At 38.5% G+C, this 21,606-nt stretch overlaps 1 protein-coding gene across 1 annotated transcript in view; it reads left to right on the plus strand.

Annotated features, from left to right (window-relative positions):
- Positions 1-1,884: 1,884 nt before the first annotated feature.
- The window catches only part of LOC124882478 (nesprin-1-like), a 46,772-nt gene continuing 27,050 nt past the window's right edge, over positions 1,885-21,606 (plus strand). The window contains exons 1-9 of the mRNA XM_047388898.1: positions 1,885-1,969; positions 4,815-4,876; positions 14,594-14,689; positions 15,307-15,390; positions 17,159-17,179; positions 17,428-17,520; positions 19,461-19,642; positions 19,749-19,945; positions 20,540-20,649. Coding sequence (XP_047244854.1) covers positions 1,885-1,969; positions 4,815-4,876; positions 14,594-14,689; positions 15,307-15,390; positions 17,159-17,179; positions 17,428-17,520; positions 19,461-19,642; positions 19,749-19,945; positions 20,540-20,649 — 930 coding nt within the window. The remainder of the gene's footprint in view (positions 1,970-4,814; positions 4,877-14,593; positions 14,690-15,306; positions 15,391-17,158; positions 17,180-17,427; positions 17,521-19,460; positions 19,643-19,748; positions 19,946-20,539; positions 20,650-21,606) is intronic.

Here is a 21,606-nt window from a genome sequence, read left to right on the forward strand (position 1 = left end):
GTCTGACCTGGCAGCACTGACTTTAGCTAAATCCTATTTTTTCTTCAAATATTATAAAATAAGAATATTAAACAACAGCATTCTAGACATTTTTGCAGCCTTTCTGCGGTGTGCAGAAATGATCACAAAGTCGACATTTTAAACTGTCTTCGGTATCTTCTTTTATTGTCAGTATTAGCATTACTAGCCAGACAGCGGATGGAGGCTCAACAGGATGGCTTTGCTGTGACACGTATGGCCTTCCTGTTGTCTGCTTTAGTCGTCTTCCTGATTCATTGAAATGTCTTCAAGTGATATGAATTGGTGTCCTGTGGCAGATGGCGTCTGCTAAAACTACCAACGTACAAAATGGTGAAGGAGCAACATAACAAGCATTGGCTTAAGTTTAATTTTCAGTTTTAGCAGCCTGAACAAACAGCTGACATACCTCCATAGAAAATACAGTTTCTATGTTTTTAACAAACTTTTTAGTTCTCTGTGCTTTCTTTGACATTTTTTCAAACACCTCACTGATATTGAAAATGGCCAACTTTGAATGTTTTCCCTCATGCAAAAGTGTTTACATGAACGCGTGTTTTTGGTAGTGCTTAATATGGTGTGTTCACTAATTACTAAAATACTACTTTTTTTATCAAACATTTTTTAAAAGAACATATTTTTTGTTGTTATTCCCATTTCCTTAAAATTAATGAGCATTTTCTTATTTTGCGAGAAGGTTTTAGATACCTTTTTACCTTTTAGTAAAAAAGAGTCAACAACCACATTTAAAAAACAACATGATATTTTAAGCTCTACAATGATAAAAACTTAGAAACTAAAGGATTTGAGGGTCTTTGATGTGGTGGGTTTTTATAAATGACATTCCCAGCTCTGATTTCAGTGCAGCCACACAGTATTTGAATCTTGACATAGACATGGTTGCGTTTTATTGTCCTCAGCCTTCCTAGAGGCTCCAAAATACACAGATGTACTGTTTGTGGTTTACATGAAAGCAGATGCTTTCTGAAGAGAGTACAGACGCAGATCAGACAGGATGACTGTTAGTCATATTGTGTTCCACTGTAGGCACTACAGAGGAGAAAGCTGCATGTTTCACAGCTCCGCATGGTATCCTTGTGGATGAGAGGGAGCAGTAAGAGTGCCAGAATCACATAGGGAATTCCTCTACGTCTGTCGCAGCGATGCTGTGTGAGAGCATGTGTGTGCGGTACTGTCAGAGTGGAGCTCCCTCCACTAACCTGCTAAACGGTCCCCTTCAAACCCACCCACAATGGTCCTCCCCTTCTACATCCGGACAGGGCTGCTGTGACATCACCCATTCCCACGCATTTCGATTGGCTGGCCAATGGAGGGAAGTAGATTGCTCCTGCAGCAAAGTAAAAACATGGGAGGACCGAAGGTAGAGAGTGTGTCTGTGGGGGGGACCGAGCAGGAAAGATTGATGCTGAGGCAAGCCGGCACTGCGCAGCGCTTACACACACACACACACACACTTTCATGCACACTAACACTGAGTATCACGCGTACTCTCTCATCACACTCCCAAGCTGCTTAACAGGCAGGAAAAGCACTGAGTCTGACTGAGTCGACAGCAGAACTGCAGGACAGGACAGAGAGGACGTGAAGAACGAGTGGAGACCCAACAGGGCAATTCATTCTTCTGTGTTTTACCTCAGAGCAACAGTTTAACTGCTATCATCTCAGGAGGTCCAGAGCTCCAGGGAGCTCTTTCCAGAACGCTCCCCTCTCCTAAAAAGGAGGAAGGAAAGGCAGCAAGGGCAGAAGCAAGGGCAAGTGTTGCCTCTCTCCCGGAGGTTGTCGTGGATGTCCTCCCAATGTCCTCCTGAAAACAGACAAAAACCTGCATGAAGTCTGGGCTAAAAGATGGCACGGCGAGTAGGGAGTGAAGGCTCCCCGAAAAAGACAACATCTCTCAACCTGGTGGCAGGGTTCTACCACTACCTCCGAGGTAAGCGGGGCAGCGTGTCTGCACAGCAGTGTGCTCTACTGAGAAAGATGGAGAGAGAAAGCAGCAGAGAAAGTTCCTGTATATATATTGTGCACGAAGGATAGTATGTGTATTTTTAGTGTTGCATTACCGTGTTGTATCTGTGCATTCCTTCAACTGTGCAGGGTGTTTTTGTTCCTGGCTTTTGAGAGTATCTTTGATAAAACATGCTCACATTTGAAGTGCATGTTTCTTGGCAGACTGTGTATGTTTGTTTTTGCTTCTGAGTTTGGAGGCTGCTGGTTTTAAAGCCTATAGAGAATGGAACAAGCAAACCCAGCAGACAAGTAACACCCTCTGCATGGATCACATTGCAGGGGTATGACTATTAAAATGTTTGGTTTCTCTGTTTCACCCTGCAGCTGTCTAACTCTCTTCTTATCTGTATTTGGATATGACTAAAGAGTCAGCACATTGTTTGCTTGTATATTTTAATGAAAACTTATCTAAAACGTTTTTACAGTTTGTTTACATTAAGCTTAGACTTCTTTCCCTGCTCGCTTTGTCTACTTGTGAAGTAGACATATACAGTTGAATTAAAAAATATATATTCAAATTTTGAAATAAATGAGATTTTATTAATATGTTTTCCTCAATGTCAAAGTGGGAGGGTGAGACAAGTGGTGCAGAAGATGTTTTGTCATGCTTGGTTTTCTCTTTGTGATAATGAGATAACTTGAATGTGTGCATGTGTATGCTTACAGTACATTGGAGTGTGTGTGAGTTCAAAGTCACCTCGTCCCTGAGCCTGAGAAGCTGGCACATGCAGGCGTGTTCTCCGCCATGCGTGTTCTCGCTAAAGGGTCTAAATGTCTCCTATTTTCATCCAATTTTTGAGCCCATCAATATTTGATCATTCCCAGACCCAATCAAAAGATTAATTCATAGTACAGAGATCTGCTCAGTGGCACGTATGACTACGCAGAGATGTATCTGCATTATGTATGAACGGCAGACGCCCCCACCACTATCACATCAACACCACCCCTTCTCAATCTCCTTCCCTTTGACATGCACCCCCCTTTCTGTTCACATCTGCCCACTGTACCCACTGGCACACTAACCAACTTGAGTGTAATCGGTCCGTCAGCAGATTTCATTAAGGTAGAATGGAAGGCACTGTGTCAGACATCGTTCTCTCTCCTTGCTAATGTGCTTATCTCAAGGAGACTCCTGAACGGTCCAGATGGGACAGAAATGGCACAGTGACAGTAAATGCACATCACAGAAAGCGTTGAAACTACACAATTAATATGAAATAAAAAAAAAAGAAAATTAGATAACATGGTGTAGTAGTGCATATCTTTCTTGATATCTTTGATACTACTGGATAAAATAATCTGAGATGCAGGAAACACTATGTTTGCATGGATGGGAAATTTTCTGAAAAAGTTGAAAGAAGATCTGCACAAAGTATCGTCATCCCAGTATTGGTGTGTGCAATATCACATAGTAACCAATAGTTATCACCATTTTCAACAATGCTATTGCTGTTAAACATTCTTCTGACTATTGTGTAGCCCTAGTTGATGGTAATCTTGGTGTTCCTCAGGGTTCAACGTTTTCTGTTTTCTGCTTTTTATCTTACATATTAATGATTTTCCTGAAGTAAGCATGTGATCTTTTAAATAACATTCTTATACCTGTGAAAATTTATATTCTTGCATTAGTGTTAATAACTGTGGCATTTCTTGCATGTCTTTAAATAAAAAAAAGTATCTGACATTTTTGTGTAAATACCGTGATTTAAAAAAGGTATACTTTATTTGTCAGATATATACAGATGATATTGTATATTCACATGCAATAAACAAACGTTATACAGCAGAGGCAACCATCATGCAATGGTCATGATCTTTGACTAATTGTGTAAGTAATGCTTGCATCTAGAAGGTAAAACTGTGTATGTTCTTTTCACGGTCTTTAAATTGACATAGATCTTAGATAGTGGCATTGAAAAGAATGTCAGTAGTTTAAGATTTTAAGTTCTTCTATGTAACAGTGAATTCACAACATTTATTGTGTTTGAAACATGTGTTTGAAAAGGGGGCGATAGAATTAATTGTAATTTGAATAATGTTTGACACATAAGGGTCAGTTGCACCAATGAGTAGGCATGGACCTGTATGAGACTCATGGTATGATGACCTTGAATAAAAATACAGCTGACTTTCTTATATTGACACAAACATTTAAAGCAAATGCATAACATTACCTTACTGCTTTAATTTATAACAGGATATTGTGCATTTTCTCTTCTAAATAAAAAAATAAAGTAACAAAAACACAAAGTCAGTAATATTCAAATCAAGCTTGCGACCCTTTTGTGCTTTCATTAAAGCTAAGTGCCTTTTCAGGGGACATCTTTAACAGACATCTATGCTATTGATTGTGCCTTTTGCTAACTGGCCTTTATCACAGTGGCCGCAACTAACAACCTTATGGATAGGTAAATCAGTACATGTACGCTTGGCTTCATGTGCTGCCCTTTTAACATCTGAAAGGTCACTTTCAAGAACAGAGTTTCTTGTCCACAAAAAGAGGAGTTCAGCTTGTGAAAATGTCATCGATAAATGTCAAGTGACGTTTCATATTGCGTTAGCAGTGGGTAAAAAATTTGGTGCGACTGTCTACTGACACATCAGGCATTAAGTGATAAATCAAAGTTAATTAGAATCCACCATGCCCTCTCTGGAAAGCCCGATCAGCTCTCACAACGATAGACAATTAGAAGATTGCATTTTAATCCCTTATTTGTTTATTATCGTTGAGGACTAATGGCAATGCTCTGGGCTCTGATTTACAGATGAGCAGGAGGCGGTGCAGAAACGGACGTTCACAAAATGGATCAATTCCCACTTGGCAAAGGTAAGAGGGGTTGCTTCCTTCTCTGCTGCCAGTATTGTGTTGTCCAATTTACACAAGCACAGGTGCTCATGTTTGTATGGGTAGAAAACGTCAACATCACTCTGAATTTATTTCATAATCTGTGCAGGCTGGGACATTTTCAAATAGGAAAACACTTCTCCATATAAAACCACACACAGAGTCATCACATGCCTTCCCTGTTTTTTTATTCTTTCAGTCCCAAGTAGCTGATATTACAGATTTTCTGCTTAATTATCCAAATGACATTGCTGAACAGTGCATGCATTACTTTTCCTGCAAGCTACAGTAGGTAATTTATATTGTACTATCCCAAGTAAAGGTAATTTAGATAGCTTATGATAAGGGGTTTTAGTTAAAGCTTAATTTCTGAATGAGATGATGTTCACGTGTCTGTAATTATTGCGTCATGCTGCATTGTACTCTTTGGTTACACTCATTACTGCTTAAAATGCTGTGTTTGTGCTGGCTGGAAAAGGCAAATATGGCACAGTGCAACACAATTAAGTGTTATTTCAATCAGTGACGCTCTTTCAAGGTTTTCTATTTGATTATGACAGCTGTGGAAAGTCCAAACTGCATTGAGGTGGAGCATAAAATTCATTTGAAAAGCACTCTGATGAGAATAAATCTTTTTTATTGTATGAAATCCTATGCCTTAGGAGCATGCAAGGAAAAAAAACTACACACAGGAAAATATTCAAAGCATACTTGCGACCTTGTGTAAAACCCTGAAATGCCACTCTGAAAATTTTGGGAAAATCCAGAATTTAATTTGAGTACCTTTTGCTCAGAGAAAAAATATCCCATGTTCAGTAAAATCACCAGCGACACATTTGAAGGCACCTCTAACAATTCCTATAAAATAATTGTTTTTGAAGATTTTTTTTAATGTAGGCTTTGCTTTTTTTAGGTTGATTAAAGTGTAGAGGCAACTTTTATTAATAATCCGTGACTTCCTGTTTCCCTTCCTCCTGTTTAATGTGGTAGAGACAAAGTAGCATCTCATTCAATTAAGGCTTACCTAAACATGTCCATATCTGCAATCAGAGCAAGGTTGGACACAGAACTAAGTCTATCTGGCTTCCTTCAATAGAGCAGAATATAAGGGAGGTAAATATAGGCTCTCCTGTTGCTCACCAAATCTCCATAACAACCAACACAGATGCTATCAACATTGGTAATAGGTTGTTTGAGAGGCATGCTGGGAAAAAGCAAATTCTGTTTTACAAATGTGAACAATTGGAGTTCCATAAACTTTACTAGAACTGTATGATTTGGACAGATAAAACTAGGAGTGCTTGATTATGGAAAAGAAATCACAATTATTTAAAACAATTATTCACTGAGTTAAAAAAAAAGCGTTTATATTGCCTTGGAACAAAAAAAAAAAGACAAATTATTTATTTAAGTACAGTATTTTATAAAAAGTAAACAAAGATGAACATTGACAGCCTAGGCAAGTAAACTGGAAATACGTTTTTTAAACAAAACTACGTTACAAGATAAATTAAACAGGAATATGGATAATTTTCCCTATGAATAATAATAAGATCAAGTTACTTCAAACAAATAGATTTGCTTAGCTACTGAAAGATACCAACCATGTATTTAAATTCAGACAAATTATATCCAATAAGTTGCAGTTACTTTCCAAATTAATTGTTCATAGTTCACACAAGATATCAATCATAGATTGTTGAACAGATTTCATTTTACCTTTTTGCATTTTCTACCTTTGCAGTTTTGGCTCATGGTATCTTCTACCACGGGAGGTTTCATACCGACTAGGTATCAACTCATATCTGCCAGTGTGACAATGCTGCTTCTGCTGTCTTGCCGTCTTTACTTGTGCTGACCTTTCAAAATAAAATTGTACAAACCATGTTGGTTCAGCCGCGGAGGAAGGGTGAAGCATGCCTGAGTTGAGCAACATTACAAAATTAGAACATACACTAGCTTACAAAGAGAAATATGTCAAAATGGTCAAGTAAAATAGAGATTTTTTTGACAATAAAGTCTTTGTGATTGTTTGGAGTCAATTTTGAAATTGGGCAATAACTTTTAATTAATTGCACATCCTGAAAGGAGACTGAGAATGATCTTCTCTGCAGCAAACTGACCAAGTGGCTCTGGAGTAAAACTAAGATGGAAATGTGTGAAAGCACCTTTTGCCCAATGTATAGTATGGTGGATGATCTCTAATGCTATGGTCTGTTTCTTTTCCAAAGTCCTGGAAAACCTTGTTAAAGTGCATTGCATAATGCAAGTCTTGAAATATCCTGAGATTTTAAATAGAAATGTAGTGGACTCCCAGAAACTGAAAGTGGGTCATCATTCTGTCTTTGAACAGGATAATAATTCAAACATATATGCAAATTAACACAGTAATGCTTCACCTGACACAAAATCCACCTTTTCCCATGGCCTCCTTAGTTCCAGACATAAACGTTGTAGAAGACCTGTGGGGCTAGCTGTAGAGAAGGTATCATAAAAGAGGCTCCAGGACTCTAAAGGATTATGAGAGATTGTGGAAAGAATAATCATCAGAGATCTCCCTCTCCATATTTACCAACCTTGTTACTGGTATAGGAGAAACATGCTCAAATGAAAAGTTAGATAATATTCACTCCGAGATTATGCTGTTTAGAAAAACGTAATACAGGTCCTTCTCAAAATATTAGCATATTGTGATAAAGTTCATTATTTTCCATAATGTCATGATGAAAATTTAACATTCATATATTTTAGATTCATTGCACACTAACTGAAATATTTCAGGTCTTTTATTGTCTTAATACGGATGATTTTGGCAAACTGCTCATGAAAACCCAAAATTCCTATCTCACAAAATTAGCATATTTCATCCGACCAATAAAAGAAAAGTGTTTTTAATACAAAAAACGTCAACCTTCAAATAATCATGTACGGTTATGCACTCAATACTTGGTCGGGAATCCTTTTGCAGAAATGACTGCTTCAATGCGGCGTGGCATGGAGGCAATCAGCCTGTGGCACTGCTGAGGTCTTATGGAGGCCCAGGATGCTTCGATAGCGGCCTTTAGCTCATCCAGAGTGTTGGGTCTTGAGTCTCTCAACGTTCTCTTCACAATATCCCACAGATTCTCTATGGGGTTCAGGTCAGGAGAGTTGGCAGACCAATTGAGCACAGTGATACCATGGTCAGTAAACCATTTACCAGTGGTTTTGGCACTGTGAGCAGGTGCCAGGTCGTGCTGAAAAATGAAATCTTCATCTCCATAAAGCTTTTCAGCAGATGGAAGCATGAAGTGCTCCAAAATCTCCTGATAGCTAGCTGCATTGACCCTGCCCTTGATAAAACACAGTGGACCAACACCAGCAGCTGACACGGCACCCCAGACCATCACTGACTGTGGGTACTTGACACTGGACTTCTGGCATTTTGGCATTTCCTTCTCCCCAGTCTTCCTCCAGACTCTGGCACCTTGATTTCCGAATGACATGCAGAATTTGCTTTCATCCGAAAAAAGTACTTTGGACCACTGAGCAACAGTCCAGTGCTGCTTCTCTGTAGCCCAGGTCAGGCGCTTCTGCCGCTGTTTCTGGTTCAAAAGTGGCTTGACCTGGTGAATGCGGCACCTGTAGCCCATTTCCTGCACACGCCTGTGCACGGTGGCTCTGGATGTTTCTACTCCAGACTCAGTCCACTGCTTCCGCAGGTCCCCCAAGGTCTGGAATCGGCCCTTCTCCACAATCTTCCTCAGGGTCCGGTCACCTCTTCTCGTTGTGCAGCGTTTTCTGCCACACTTTTTCCTTCCCACAGACTTCCCACTGAGGTGCTTTGATACAGCACTCTGGGAACAGCCTATTTGTTCAGAAATTTCTTTCTGTGTCTTACCCTCTTGCTTGAGGGTGTCAATAGTGGCCTTCTGGACAGCAGTCAGGTCGGCAGTCTTACCCATGATTGGGGTTTTGAGTGATGAACCAGGCTGGGAGTTTTAAAGGCCTCAGGAATCTTTTGCAGGTGTTTAGAGTTAACTCGTTGATTCAGATAATTAGGTTCATAGCTCGTTTAGAGACCCTTTTAATGATATGCTAATTTTGTGAGATAGGAATTTTGGGTTTTCATGAGCTGTATGCCAAAATCATCCGTATTAAGACAATAAAAGACCTGAAATATTTCAGTTAGTGTGCAATGAATCTAAAATATATGAATGTTAAATTTTCATCGTTACATTATGGAAAATAATTAACTATATCACAATATGCTAATATTTTGAGAAGGACCTGTATTGTTTAAATTTTTGTACACATTTTTATCTGAGGTGACAATGAGGCTGGGGGATGCTGTACAACATTCACATTAAGTTCAGTCTTTTCATTGTCTTCCTAAGGAAATATTTTTTTCTGTATTTCATGATCAAGGATTTTTAGGGCCAGAATGATTCTCTACACGTGTTGATTATAGAGCTCAAATAAATACTTAAAAATGTTTACTTTTGTCTTGATGAAGAGAGAGATTATTAGTCCCACATCTGCTTGTGCTAACATGTAGATCCAAAAGCTTTGCCCGCTATAACTGCTGGGATTCAGGGAAATGAGCCAGCTTGGCTCCATCCCAAGACACCAAGGGTGATAAGATTAAAAAAACGTTAATTAAAGAGCTCCAGATCTGTGTGTTGGTTTTAGTTCTAAACTAGCCAATTTGATAATGATCTTTTTATTTAACTTTTAACAAGAAATCAAGTATTTCTTAAAATATATTTCTGAAACAATAAAACAAACTGAGTAACATAGGAAAACATTTATGTAATTTAAATTGCAGTAAATTTGGCTCCAATGATCAGATTCAATCCAAAGGTAAGAGAATATTTCATCTCAGTGCATTGTCTCTACCTTTTAGCTCAAATTACAGAGTCGCAATCATTGTCGTTGCCCATCGAGAAGCTGCTCACCCTGCTTACCTGATGCCTGATGTTGCCATAGTGACACTGATTGGTCTAAATTTGTCTCCAAAAATCTCTTTGTGTTAAGCTTTGTCTTGATCAGGAGACCAAGAGTTGCTTAGTTTTACAGCTGGTTATAGGGATAAGAACGTACATTCCTCCAACATGTAGGAATGTACAGATTCTAACATATAACAAGACATTTTATTGTGGAAAGGTTAACAATTAAGACAATAAAGGTCAAGGATTGAGTTGAGTAAACAGAGATTTTCACATCAACCCCAAAAAGTAGCAGGAAAGAGAAAGACAGAAGTTTGTATAGCTTTTATCTATGAGGAATGGATCCTCCTCCTGGCTATGCAGATGATTAGGCTACTCCAGTTATCACAGGTCTTTAATTCAGTGCCTAAAGGTGTGTGATTAATCGTTAGGTGAGTTGAGACATATCATGTTGGCTTCCTTTCACTAACGCTCCCCTCCCCCATACTTTTCCACTCCACAGGTATAACAAAAGAAGTCCTATAAGCTCTAAAAACTGTCTCTCTGTGAGAGGAGATGTACTGGAGCTAGTAATTTATACAGAAGATTAATGGGTATCATTACTTTAAGCAGTTCACCAGATTAACTCGACGAAGATATAAACTGTAAAAGAGCAGCAGGACTTGTGTTTCTGCAGGTTGTGTCTTTAGATATATGCTGTTGTTGTGTCGGCCACACAGAAGGACAAGTTTTTCATTTTCAAGTGCTGCGGCTCTTCAAGTTGGACTCATTTCCAGTCTGCAGCGGAGTGACAGCTATGAAGGGGGGTTATGGGAGTTCAGTGAGCGGACCCCAAGTTTCCATTTGACAAATCCTTTCTGAGAGGGTTAAAGCTTAATTATAGGGTGGCCAGTGTGAACAGCAGAGGTTTCATCGTCACTCAAGCATTTTCCAGGAAAACAGCTTTAGAGCCATAATCAGTGGACCAAGTGTTCTTAGAGATTACAGTAGCAGTAAGTGAAGCTCCCTGAGGCTGTTTACTTCCTTGCTCCCCCTGCCCACTCACTTTTTTAAAAATCATTTCTTACCTTTAGATGCCCTCAACAAACCACAAGGATGCATTTGAATGTTTTCTTTTTTTTATATATATTTGACCAGCCAGCCTTTCTTAAAGCCTTTTAGATTTCTCTCTTACTGTTAGTTTTTTTTAAGTGCAATAAATGGAGAGAAGGAAGAAGGATGGCTTTGGTTATGTCTCACACCGGAGTTACTCACCTAGTAACAAAATGACAAACAGCTGAATGATTTTGTGCTATAGCTTGAAAACAGAAACATTGCTTTAAATGGGATCACCTTTGAGAATTGAGGGACCAAAAGGCATAATTTCAGCAGAAAATTGGAGCGAACATAGGCAGATTGCAGAACATTCTGTTCATTAACACAATTAAGATAAAAAATTAAAACAAAGATTTAGTTGCACTTTTGATTCTTTTATTACTTTAGGGTAAAAAAAAAAAAACATTAACAATATTTTTACACACTAGTGACTAGGTTGGCTATTTAGTTGCTATTTTGTAAGATGAAAAATGAAGACTACCTTTGATTTGTAGTGGATAATTGCAAGTTTGTGGGATTTTGAACAGCTTAAAAAGTTTGCCACGAATTCCAGTTGGCTCAAGAATCACAAGAACTGACTTAGAACGAAAAATTAATATGTTATGAATTCAGGAACTTATGATTTAACTAAGAATCCTAAAATGTGACACTTCTTGGCGATTCGTATGGCGATTCGTATGGTGGGCTGTGTGGGATAGTGGTATAAGTGGTTTATTTGAAGTAAGTGGCTGGCAAAATACAAAAGACTCAAAAATACAAAGACTAGTTTAGGCAATGGAAAACAGCAGCTTTTGGACACACTTTTTCGATGACAGAAATGGTCAAATAAAATGTTATATTTCACAAAATTAGATACTTTTTCCAGTCCAGGTCAAGAATTAGTTAGCTCCCGTCAAAGAGCTGTAGATCTCAACTCTAGTCAGACAGGAAGATGCAGCAGCTAATACGCTCTCTCCAATTAAGAATATTCTCCAAACTCCTTCAATTTCTTTTTAATTCAAAACTACTACCTCTATCAAAGAATTTGCAGCACTTTTTGCTTCTTATGTGTCAGGCCTAGGCCTTAGAATAAAAACAAAGAACTAACCAAGATTGAAATTGTCAGCCCAGACTTCAAAACAAAAAGGAAATCAGTACTGGTTAGTTAAAACCTGAATAAAGCATTTGTAAATTCTGGTGTCAAGTTAATTTTTTGCATGTATTGAGGATACTTGTTGACACCAGCAGGCTTTAATTTGAGATGATGTTCAGATGTTATAATTGCAATGCCATGACTATTGCTGGGAGTCGTATTGGATGTTTTGTTCCTCAAATTGCATCTCTGAGGGGTGCACAGTGAAGTTACCATCTGCAGTGCACATGGTCTGCAAGACTAAGTACAATTTTCTTGTACTCTGATTGAAATGTTTTCATGCAAAAACACTAATATCCTTTCAGAACAATTGAAGCATCTAAAGATTTTCCCGACAGAGATCCAGAAACATGTTTCTTTGAATTTAACAAACCCTTCAGTCCGCCCTTTATTTCCACCCATCCTTTTGTCTTTCATGCTGTCTGTGTTTTGGAATCTGTGGTGTCGAGCGTACCAGGGGAATAACACGAGAGCACACTCACACATGCATCTTGAAACTCTTCTGTTCTCAATCAATTATGACCTAGACACTCACATGTAATTAGCTCATTAGGTTCTTGATTTATTTTTTTAGCCTGTTTTGCAGCACAGAGGAAATGAATATTACTCTCTTATTTTGTAATTAGTCTGAAATTTTCCTCATTAGCTTTGGGATTATGATGAACAAATAGGTGAATTTAACTCCAATGAGCTTTGGTGCAATTTATCCCTTTGAGTTGGGCCTTTGTAAGAGCCTTTCCTGTCATGTTATGATATGGGGGGAAACCCTGTCTGGGTATTTTCATCTCCAAAGCCTTGAAGCGACATTAGAAGTGGAATTAGTGAAAAGGGCCTCCGTATTTTCTAATTAATTTTTGAAAGACGTGGGGTTAGTGTCTCCCCTCTCTCTCTTCTACGATCCATCTTGTTGCTGGTTTAAATCCCTCTCACACATTTACGATGTTTTGGTTTGTATTAATTTTCTCTCACACAGTCCACATGCAACACTCGTTCACACACTACTTCAGCCTTCACTCTCTTCTCTCACTCTCTGTGCAGTTAATCTCCCTGTGAATGGTTCACTCATGTGAATGCTTTTCTCCCCCTTCCCCTCCTTTAAACCTCTCAGCCCCCCAGCATGTGACTGTACTTTAAGAGAAATCCTTGATGTGGTACTGGCGAGGAAAAGAGATATGTGGATTTCCCCGAGTCTGAAAGTCAGTGTCAGGTCAGGGAGGAAGTCAGCGGGAAGGAGATAGTTTGAAATCATCAGCATATTTTAGGATTTTGAAGGAACCCCATTTAAAGTCTACTTATGGGGTGAATCCAGCTGTCATTAAAAGCACTACGACTGCCAAGCTCCTTTGGGCTCCGAGTACCTTATCCATGAGGATTTTCTTTATCCATGTTGCACAAGTTTGAATGAATGTCTACCAGTGTAATATATGTATTGCATTGTGGTTTATGTTGATACTGTGCTGCTCGGTTTGCTGTACATTGCAAGGGCTATTAAGTCTGAAATCTTCATTTTTTGCAATCCTGGAAAACTAAGAACGCTTTGTGTCAGGTTATACCTTAAAGCATTTACTACTTATGCATAAATAAGCTTTATATAACTTACTTAAATTTTTATTCTGTCTTATTGTTAAACAACAATCTCTTGTTTCAAAATTAACTACAGTTCCTTGCAAAAGTATATATACCCCTTTATCTTTCCCATATTTTGTCATGTTATATTTTACCCTCAGTGGTATTAAATGGGATGTTTTTTATCATACACCGACACAAAAACTGGAATTTTTGGCCATTGTTTTTTGCAAAATAGCTAACCTTCAGTTCGATTGGATAGAGAGCATCTGAGCAGCACTATCTTTGAAGAAGTTGGAGACAGATTATATTCCTCTGAAAATGTTAAATCTTAGATGCAACTCAAAGTTTTTTCCTTCTTTCCTCTATAGTGACATTCAAATTCCGATTTACACTTTATCGTCCCCAAAGGGAAATTTGGCTTCACATGGTGTTCCAACATTTATAGAAACATACTGCACAGCTGCAGTTTTCAGTAACTTATTTAGTAAACGTGCGCAAATAAAACAAGTATCTTTGAAGAAATAGTGACCAATGTCCTTTCCTGTTTCTTCAACAATTTTTTTCTAGACTTTGTGTTTTGGGTCTGCAATGATTTACAGATCCTTTTATACAAAAATAGGTCTACTTCTTTTTATTTAGTATCGAAATTAGTTAATTGCAGGTAAAACATAAAAATTTCGCAATTAAATGTTTTAGGGCTATCAACGTAAAGGGGGACAAATAGAAATGCATTGCACACTTTGTAAATTTGATTTATTGCAGAAAAGCTTTTAAAACCATGCATCCTTTCTCTTCCACTTTAGAACTATGTGGTGATTTGTTGTGCTGGTCTAAAAAATCTCACATCACATCACATCACATAAAATCCCAATAAAATAAGTTGTAACATGACAAAATCTGGAAAAGTTCAAGGGGTTTGAAAAATGTTTAAGGCCTTGTGGATTTATTTTAACGTTTCATTTGTTCTCGGCGTAGCGGGTCCCTCCTCTTGAGGTGATAGACCTGTTTGACGACATCAAGGATGGTGTGATCCTGCTGGCCCTCCTGGAAGTCCTCTCTGGACAAACACTGGTAAGCCTCATGGTCTTTTCATCAGCATGTGACTTAGCTCCACACTTCAAATGCCTCACATCCCCTGAGCCCGCCGCATTACACATTTTTACATCAGCACATGCTGAGCTGCTATAACTTGTCTCAAAAACTGATCTGATGAGTAATAGAGTAATTTTTGATTCACTGTTTAAACAGCCTTGTAGAGTTGTAGGACTAATAAGGGGAATGTGAAATGAGCCCCGACTACATGGAAAGGCTTATTGATTTGCTTGTATTAGGATGTTTGAATTGTGTAGGAAAGCCCAGATTAATAAGGACAGATCAGAGTTCACACACAGAACACAAAGACATGTTAAGGATTTTACTTGGCCGGTATTGCCTAAGGTCTAAGCCTGTACGTCCTATTGATCTGGGTATTTATAGTCAAGCACAGCTCTGATTGGTACCTGTGTCTTTCTCACATTATTTCAGCATTTATCTTCCTGAGAAAATGGTTTCTGCTATTGTTCTTGGATTTTTACATCTTCAATCACTTGTTTTCTATCTAAAATTTCACTGCTGTATTTACCTCACAATTATTCTCCCCTTTCTGACCTTGTTTTGTATACATCCATTGTTCCTTTTCTTCCTTCCAGCCATGTGAGCAGGGCAAGAAGCTAAAGAGGATCCACTGGGTCGCCAATATTGGTACAGCTCTCAAGTTCCTCGAGGGCAGAAAAGTAAGAGTTCAAGGTCTCCTTTGAATGTGTTTTTCTTTTTTCCCCTGAATTTCTTGCGCAGCTGCAGCCTCTAGGGTGCTAATATTGAATTCTGACCTTCAGTGACCTGATTCTTCCTCCCTCCACACCTCTCTGTCTTCAACATCACATCATTTGTTTGTGTTTCTGCATTTTTTGGAAAGATCTTAGATTTTTTAGCATAGTTTACTTTTACCACATTCATCATTAGGTTTACTTTTCCTTGCTTAAGTACCCATAAATTCTTACTTCTTTACATTTTGCCATTTTAAAGCCAAAAAGTAAAAGGTACTGTATTTAAGCAAATACCATGCTTTTGGGATTTTTATTCACAACCACACACTACTTTGTGTTGATCTATCACATAAAACTGGAATAGAATACATTAAAGTGACATAATCATGTCATAATTTGGGAAAGTTCAAGGATATAAATACTTTTACTGTGCATCGTTAAAATGCTCTACTGTTGTGCATGCCATTATCTAAATTTATTTCCTGCCCCTCTTGTGAGATCCAGAACTTTTTCTAAAAGCTTTACATGGCTCATCCTTGGATATGCATAAATAAAGCCACGAGGATGAGATGATGTCTGCAGGAACATTGATTTTTCTTCTTCGACTGTGTCAGGGTTGAAACTGTAAATCCTTCAGCACTAATCTCCTGTCTGGAGATGAGACATCACAGAATTTTCCATATGTGTCCAAGAATATGTTTGCAGTTTTATCATGATGCCATAATTTGCATTTTAACTTGTGGAATGTTAAAAAACAAATGTTCCGAATTAACTTGAAATAATTGTATTGTTTTATTTTATCTGTTTGTTTTTCTCTGAAGGCTATTCAGTGATTTCCATCATAGTTTCTCAGAGCCCAAGGTGATGTCTTCAGATAGTTTTCTTTTGTCTGGTTTATCTAAATCTAAGACATTCATTGGGTGATAAAAAATGTAAAATATTTAGAGGACACCTTTGCAGAACTACAATGCAGTGTCCTATTTTGGATGTATTTTTTTCATAATTTTAATTCGGAAAGGTTATGTTTGTAAGCTCATATTTTGTTAAAAGGCAAGTGAATTTATACTTTTTCAGACCTTTATGTTAATTTTTTTATCTAAATGCATTTTTTACTTTAAAATGTGTCCGTCTGTTTTTCGGTTTTTTGTATTTGTGAGTATAGTAAACCAACTCTTCGATTTACTGTTCCCTCTGCACACTGCTGGTTTGATTTATCATGACAACCTGCTGTGTTTTCTAATATAAAATCATGTATTGCATATTTTCTTTATCAGCCACCATCCTACATTTCTCCACACTTCTCTCGCCTGCTCCCAATCTCCTCTTTGAAGCTTGTTCGCCAAAACTGAGTGGCTGCTATTGCCACATGATGACCTGTTGTGCTGCAGTTCCTCAGTGATCTGACCCTCTGTTTGATAATATATAATATTTCATCATATCACAAGATACAGCCCTCTCCTTCCACCCCATCCTCCTCTCTACCCCTCTCAGCCTTTTCTTTTCCTCCGTCTCTGTTGGATGTAATCCCTGTTGCCTGCGTAGCAGAGATACATCTCGACTCAATGCCAACCACTCGTGTTATCTCAGCTCAGAGAAGTGCTGCGCTTTATGCAGTCAATGAGACGTTTGCTTTCAATCAAATGTATCTAGAGTTAACTTCAGGTTCTCTCCGTCTCCCTCCTCCACCTCCTATAACTCCTACACTCATTTGTCTTCTTTTCTTATCTTACCCTAGTCTGCCTACAGGGGATCACCGGTCAGTATTCTCAACATTTCTGTGTTGCTTTGGTCTGGACACCGATTTATCTGTGTCCAGCAGAACTGAGATTACATATCCTCTATATTGTTAATTTTGTGAAAACATGTACAGCATGGCTCTGATTTACCAGTTTAGGTGGAAATTGTGTGTACCTCTATAATAACAAGGATTAAGTTGCTGTTTAAAGTTGTGGAGCTCTTAAATTAAATATGAACTGTGATTGTTGCATTTTTTTTCTCTAACAGATTAGGTTAGTAAACATCAACACTACCGACATTGTGGATGGACGGCCATCGATTGTCCTGGGGTTAGTGTGGACGATCATCCTGTATTTCCAGGTAATCTGATTATTTCCATCCACTGGATTATCAAAAACAGTCTGAAAATGTGTAAAATTAAATAATACCATACAAATTGTGAATTAAATTGCTGTTTAATATCATGATGAAAGGTCAGTCAGTCAGTCAGTCATTTTCTACCGCTTATTCCATAGTGGGTCGCGGGGGAGCTGGTGCCTATCTCCAGCAGTCTATGGGCGAGAGGCAGGGTACACCCTGGACAGGTCGCCAGTCCATCACAGGGCAACACACAAACAACCACGCACACACTCATTCATACACCTAAGGGAAATTTAGAGTGACCAGTTAACCTAACAGGCATGTCTTTGGACTGTGGGAGGAAGCCGGAGTACCCGGTGAGAACCCACGCATGCACGGGGAGAACATGCAAACTCCATGCAGAAAGACCCCAGGCCAGGAATCGAACCCAGGACCTTCTTGCTGCAAGGCAACAGTGCTACCAACTGCACCACCGTGCAGCCCATGATGAAAGGATCATCCAAAACTTTAAAATTAAAACCTATGTTTTGTACTCCGACGTCTGATATTATGCAGACGATAGAACATTTATTGGCAAAGCATGAGTCTAGAGAGCCGGAGAAAAGCCGAGCTTTGTGAACAGATTATTTAAAATCGGCATAAATCAACTTTTCATAGCATCCACAGTGAAAACAAGCCAAGCTATCTCAGACATTTCTCACACACTCAGCAACAGTAACATGAATAAAAATAGAAGTAAAATTAAACTGTTTTAACTAAACTTTTGGGATTCATTTTGCGACTCATTTTGCAACATATTGAACATTTGTTTTGTATGGCTTCTTTTTATTACAGTTTGTTTAGATTTACATTGGATAACAATAAATCTTGAACAACTGATGAGCAGATGTGGACTAGATCCTAAGAATATATTTAGAGATTGATCTCCTGCTGGTGCACATATTAGTCTTTTTCTTGTTCAGTGGATCAAAACAGGAGTTACCCATAATTGTTCAACAGATTTTTATTTTGTCATGCACAGCTCAGTGATTAGATAGAAAAGATCATGATATCTCTGAGATATTAATAAAAAATGAAAACAGATTTTAGTATTGGCAGTCACTATATACTGCATGCTGGATATTAGCTTATAGGCTATGTCCTTACTGATTGTGACCCATTATTATCTTATTAGACTTTTGCTAGCTCTTCTCATTGAACCATTTTCTTAACATTGACCATATAGGTTCTTGGTTATGGGTCCAATATTTCTATCCACAAGCTCTACTACTTGCTTTACACTCTTCACTGCAATTGAACGTCCCATTGAGGACCTTTCAGGCGTAATAGTGTTAGCAGCAATTCCTTCGCACATTTTTATCATAGCTATAGGTTATACATTCTACCAACTTAAGGGGAAATGTTGTTGATGAACATTTTAGCAGATCTTAATGCACTAATATGTTGTCCTGGGTGTGTCTGTGCAGATTGTAATGAATCCAAATTCTTTAGGATTACCTATATAATTATTTGATATATTTAAAATTAAATCTTCCTGAAATAAATTGATTCAGTGTTTTTAACAAATATTACAAACTGATAAAAGAAATTCTTAATGCTGTTTTATTTTTTTATAACTATTTGTTAAAGAGCTTCAAAAACTATTTCTGCCTTGTTTCATTATTAGAATTTTTTTAAATACCAGCTAATTATTCTTCATCTGCTTCATTTTTACTTTTCATTTTTATTTTTACTATCTTTACCATGGATAAAAAAAGACAAGTATAACAGCCCAATACTTTTCTGTTGAAAACCACGCTGGACACATCATATACATATTCACAGATGCTTTATGTGCATAAAATCCAGTAATTATACCAGAAAACGTACCACAGCAAGCATTAATATAGTAACTAGTAACTATTATTAACCTTAAAATTGTTGGCTTTCTCTGCCTGCAGATTGAAGAGCTAACCAGCAGCCTACCAGAACTCCAAGCCTTTTCCAGCAGTAACTCCTCCCTGGATAGCTCCACCAGCAGCACTGACACCACCAGCCCACCTGTCAAACGGAGACCCATCCCTCCTCTGCAAGGGGGGGCCAGAAAAGCGTTACTCAGATGGGTTCAGCAGACAGCCACCAAGTACAAAGCCTTATCACATATCTCTGCAAATAAAAGAAAATAATTTATTTATCAACAATAGCAGTCTTTCTTCTTGTTTGACCTCATGAATTTGTGCTGTTTGTAGATGTCTAGGGCTTGACGTGAAGGACTTTGGCCCCAGCTGGCGCACCGGTTTAGCCTTCTTTGCTCTTATCAATGCCCTCCGGCCTAATCTTGTAGACATGGAGCGGGTATGGAGGAGGCCCAATCGAGAAAATCTGCAAGAAGCGTTCTTATTGGCTGAAACTACGTTGGGCATTCCACAGCTTCTCGATCCAGAGGGTAAATAAAATTTTCTGTAGCATTTCTAAGAGCCAATGCATGCAAGTTAGGTGGAAACTGAAAGTGCAGCTCTTTGCATTTAAAATACCACAATCAAACCATGTCTGAGCAGATGATCTTAATGGATGTTTAAATTAGCATTTCTTCTGTATTCATTAATGGAAAGCAGCATAGTCTTATTTTGCTCAAATTAAATCTATAACCAAATAAGTAACATCTGATGTGAGATGGGTTCACAAAGCAGAAGCAAGGTAGTGCATACATCACCACATCAGATGTTAACTTGGTGTCATTGCCAAACACCATCTGTGCCCTTTCACGCCTGCACTACAGAATGATCTTTGACAAATTGAGCCTGACACCACTATAATTAAGGTCCATTAGGCCGTGAGATTCGGCATGGCAGAGTCCCCACACCGAAGTTAGACACTAATATGAAATGCCAAGGATTGTTTTCAGACAATATGACACTTGTCCGTCTGAGGCGAACCTACCCTCATCTGTGGGGATTATTTTTTCTCCATGAGGACTAACTGTTAAAAGGCTTACAAGTCAATGTGACTTCTCATTACATTCATTCGGCTTCTTTTTCAGATGTGGATGTAGACAAGCCAGATGAGAAATCTGTTATGACATACGTCGCCCAGTTCTTGAAGCATCATCCTGACAGAAAGCCGAGCGACTCAGAAGGACAGCCCAAAGAAGTGGTAACAGTCTGTCAGATTTTTCTTTCTAGATATTCCTATCATTGTTTTCTCTTATTGTGAATTATCACTGACACGTCTCCACAAGTGCATCTAACTTTAGGCAGATGTATCAGACAGACTGCATTTTCATTACAAGACACTCTTCTTAAGACTCTGTTTAATTCCACATATTTTAAAAGGAATCTTACTTAAACAGTATGCAACTGTAATACAATTGTTGTGTGAAGGCGTCAGAAGTTTGTTAGAGAACATTAGTAAACAAACAGCATCATGGAGACCAATGAACACTTCAGACTGGTCAGAGTTGCAGAGAAGTTGCAGAGAAGTTTTAAACAGATTAAGGTTATAAAACAACAGCCAAAGCTTTGAACATTTCACAGAACATTGTTCAATCCATAATACAGAAACTGAAAGAGTATGGCATAACCGTGCATCTTCCAACACATAGCCGTCCAGCTACATTTACGAGCTTGCAAAGGAGAGCATTAATCAGAGGAACAAGCAAGAAGCCCATGGTAGCTCTGGAGGAGCTGGAGAGATCTACAGCTCATGTGGTTGAATTTGCCAACAGGTTAGCTGTGCACTCCACAAATCTAGCCTTTTATAGAAGAAGTGACAAGAAAAAGCCCTTGTTAAAAAGAGAGCCATAAGAAGTCTTGTGTGCATTGTGCCACAAGGAATGTAGGAAACACAGCACACTTGTGAAAGCAGGGTGCTCTGGTCAGATAGGACAAAAATGAAGCTTTATACCCACTGAAACTGAGCTCTGCAAATCACACTGAAACACAATCCCTGCTGGGAAACCTGTTGGAGGCAGCTTCATGCTGTGCAAAAGCATGATCTTGTTTCTACTGGAGAAACAGCAGGAACAGGAAAGCTGGTCAGAGTTTATGGGAACATGGGTGGATCTATATACAGGCCAAAATTGTGACAGAAAATGGCATGAATACTTTT

The sequence above is a fragment of the Girardinichthys multiradiatus genome, chromosome 15 (assembly GCF_021462225.1).
Source record: "Girardinichthys multiradiatus isolate DD_20200921_A chromosome 15, DD_fGirMul_XY1, whole genome shotgun sequence".
NCBI lineage: Eukaryota > Metazoa > Chordata > Actinopteri > Cyprinodontiformes > Goodeidae > Girardinichthys > Girardinichthys multiradiatus.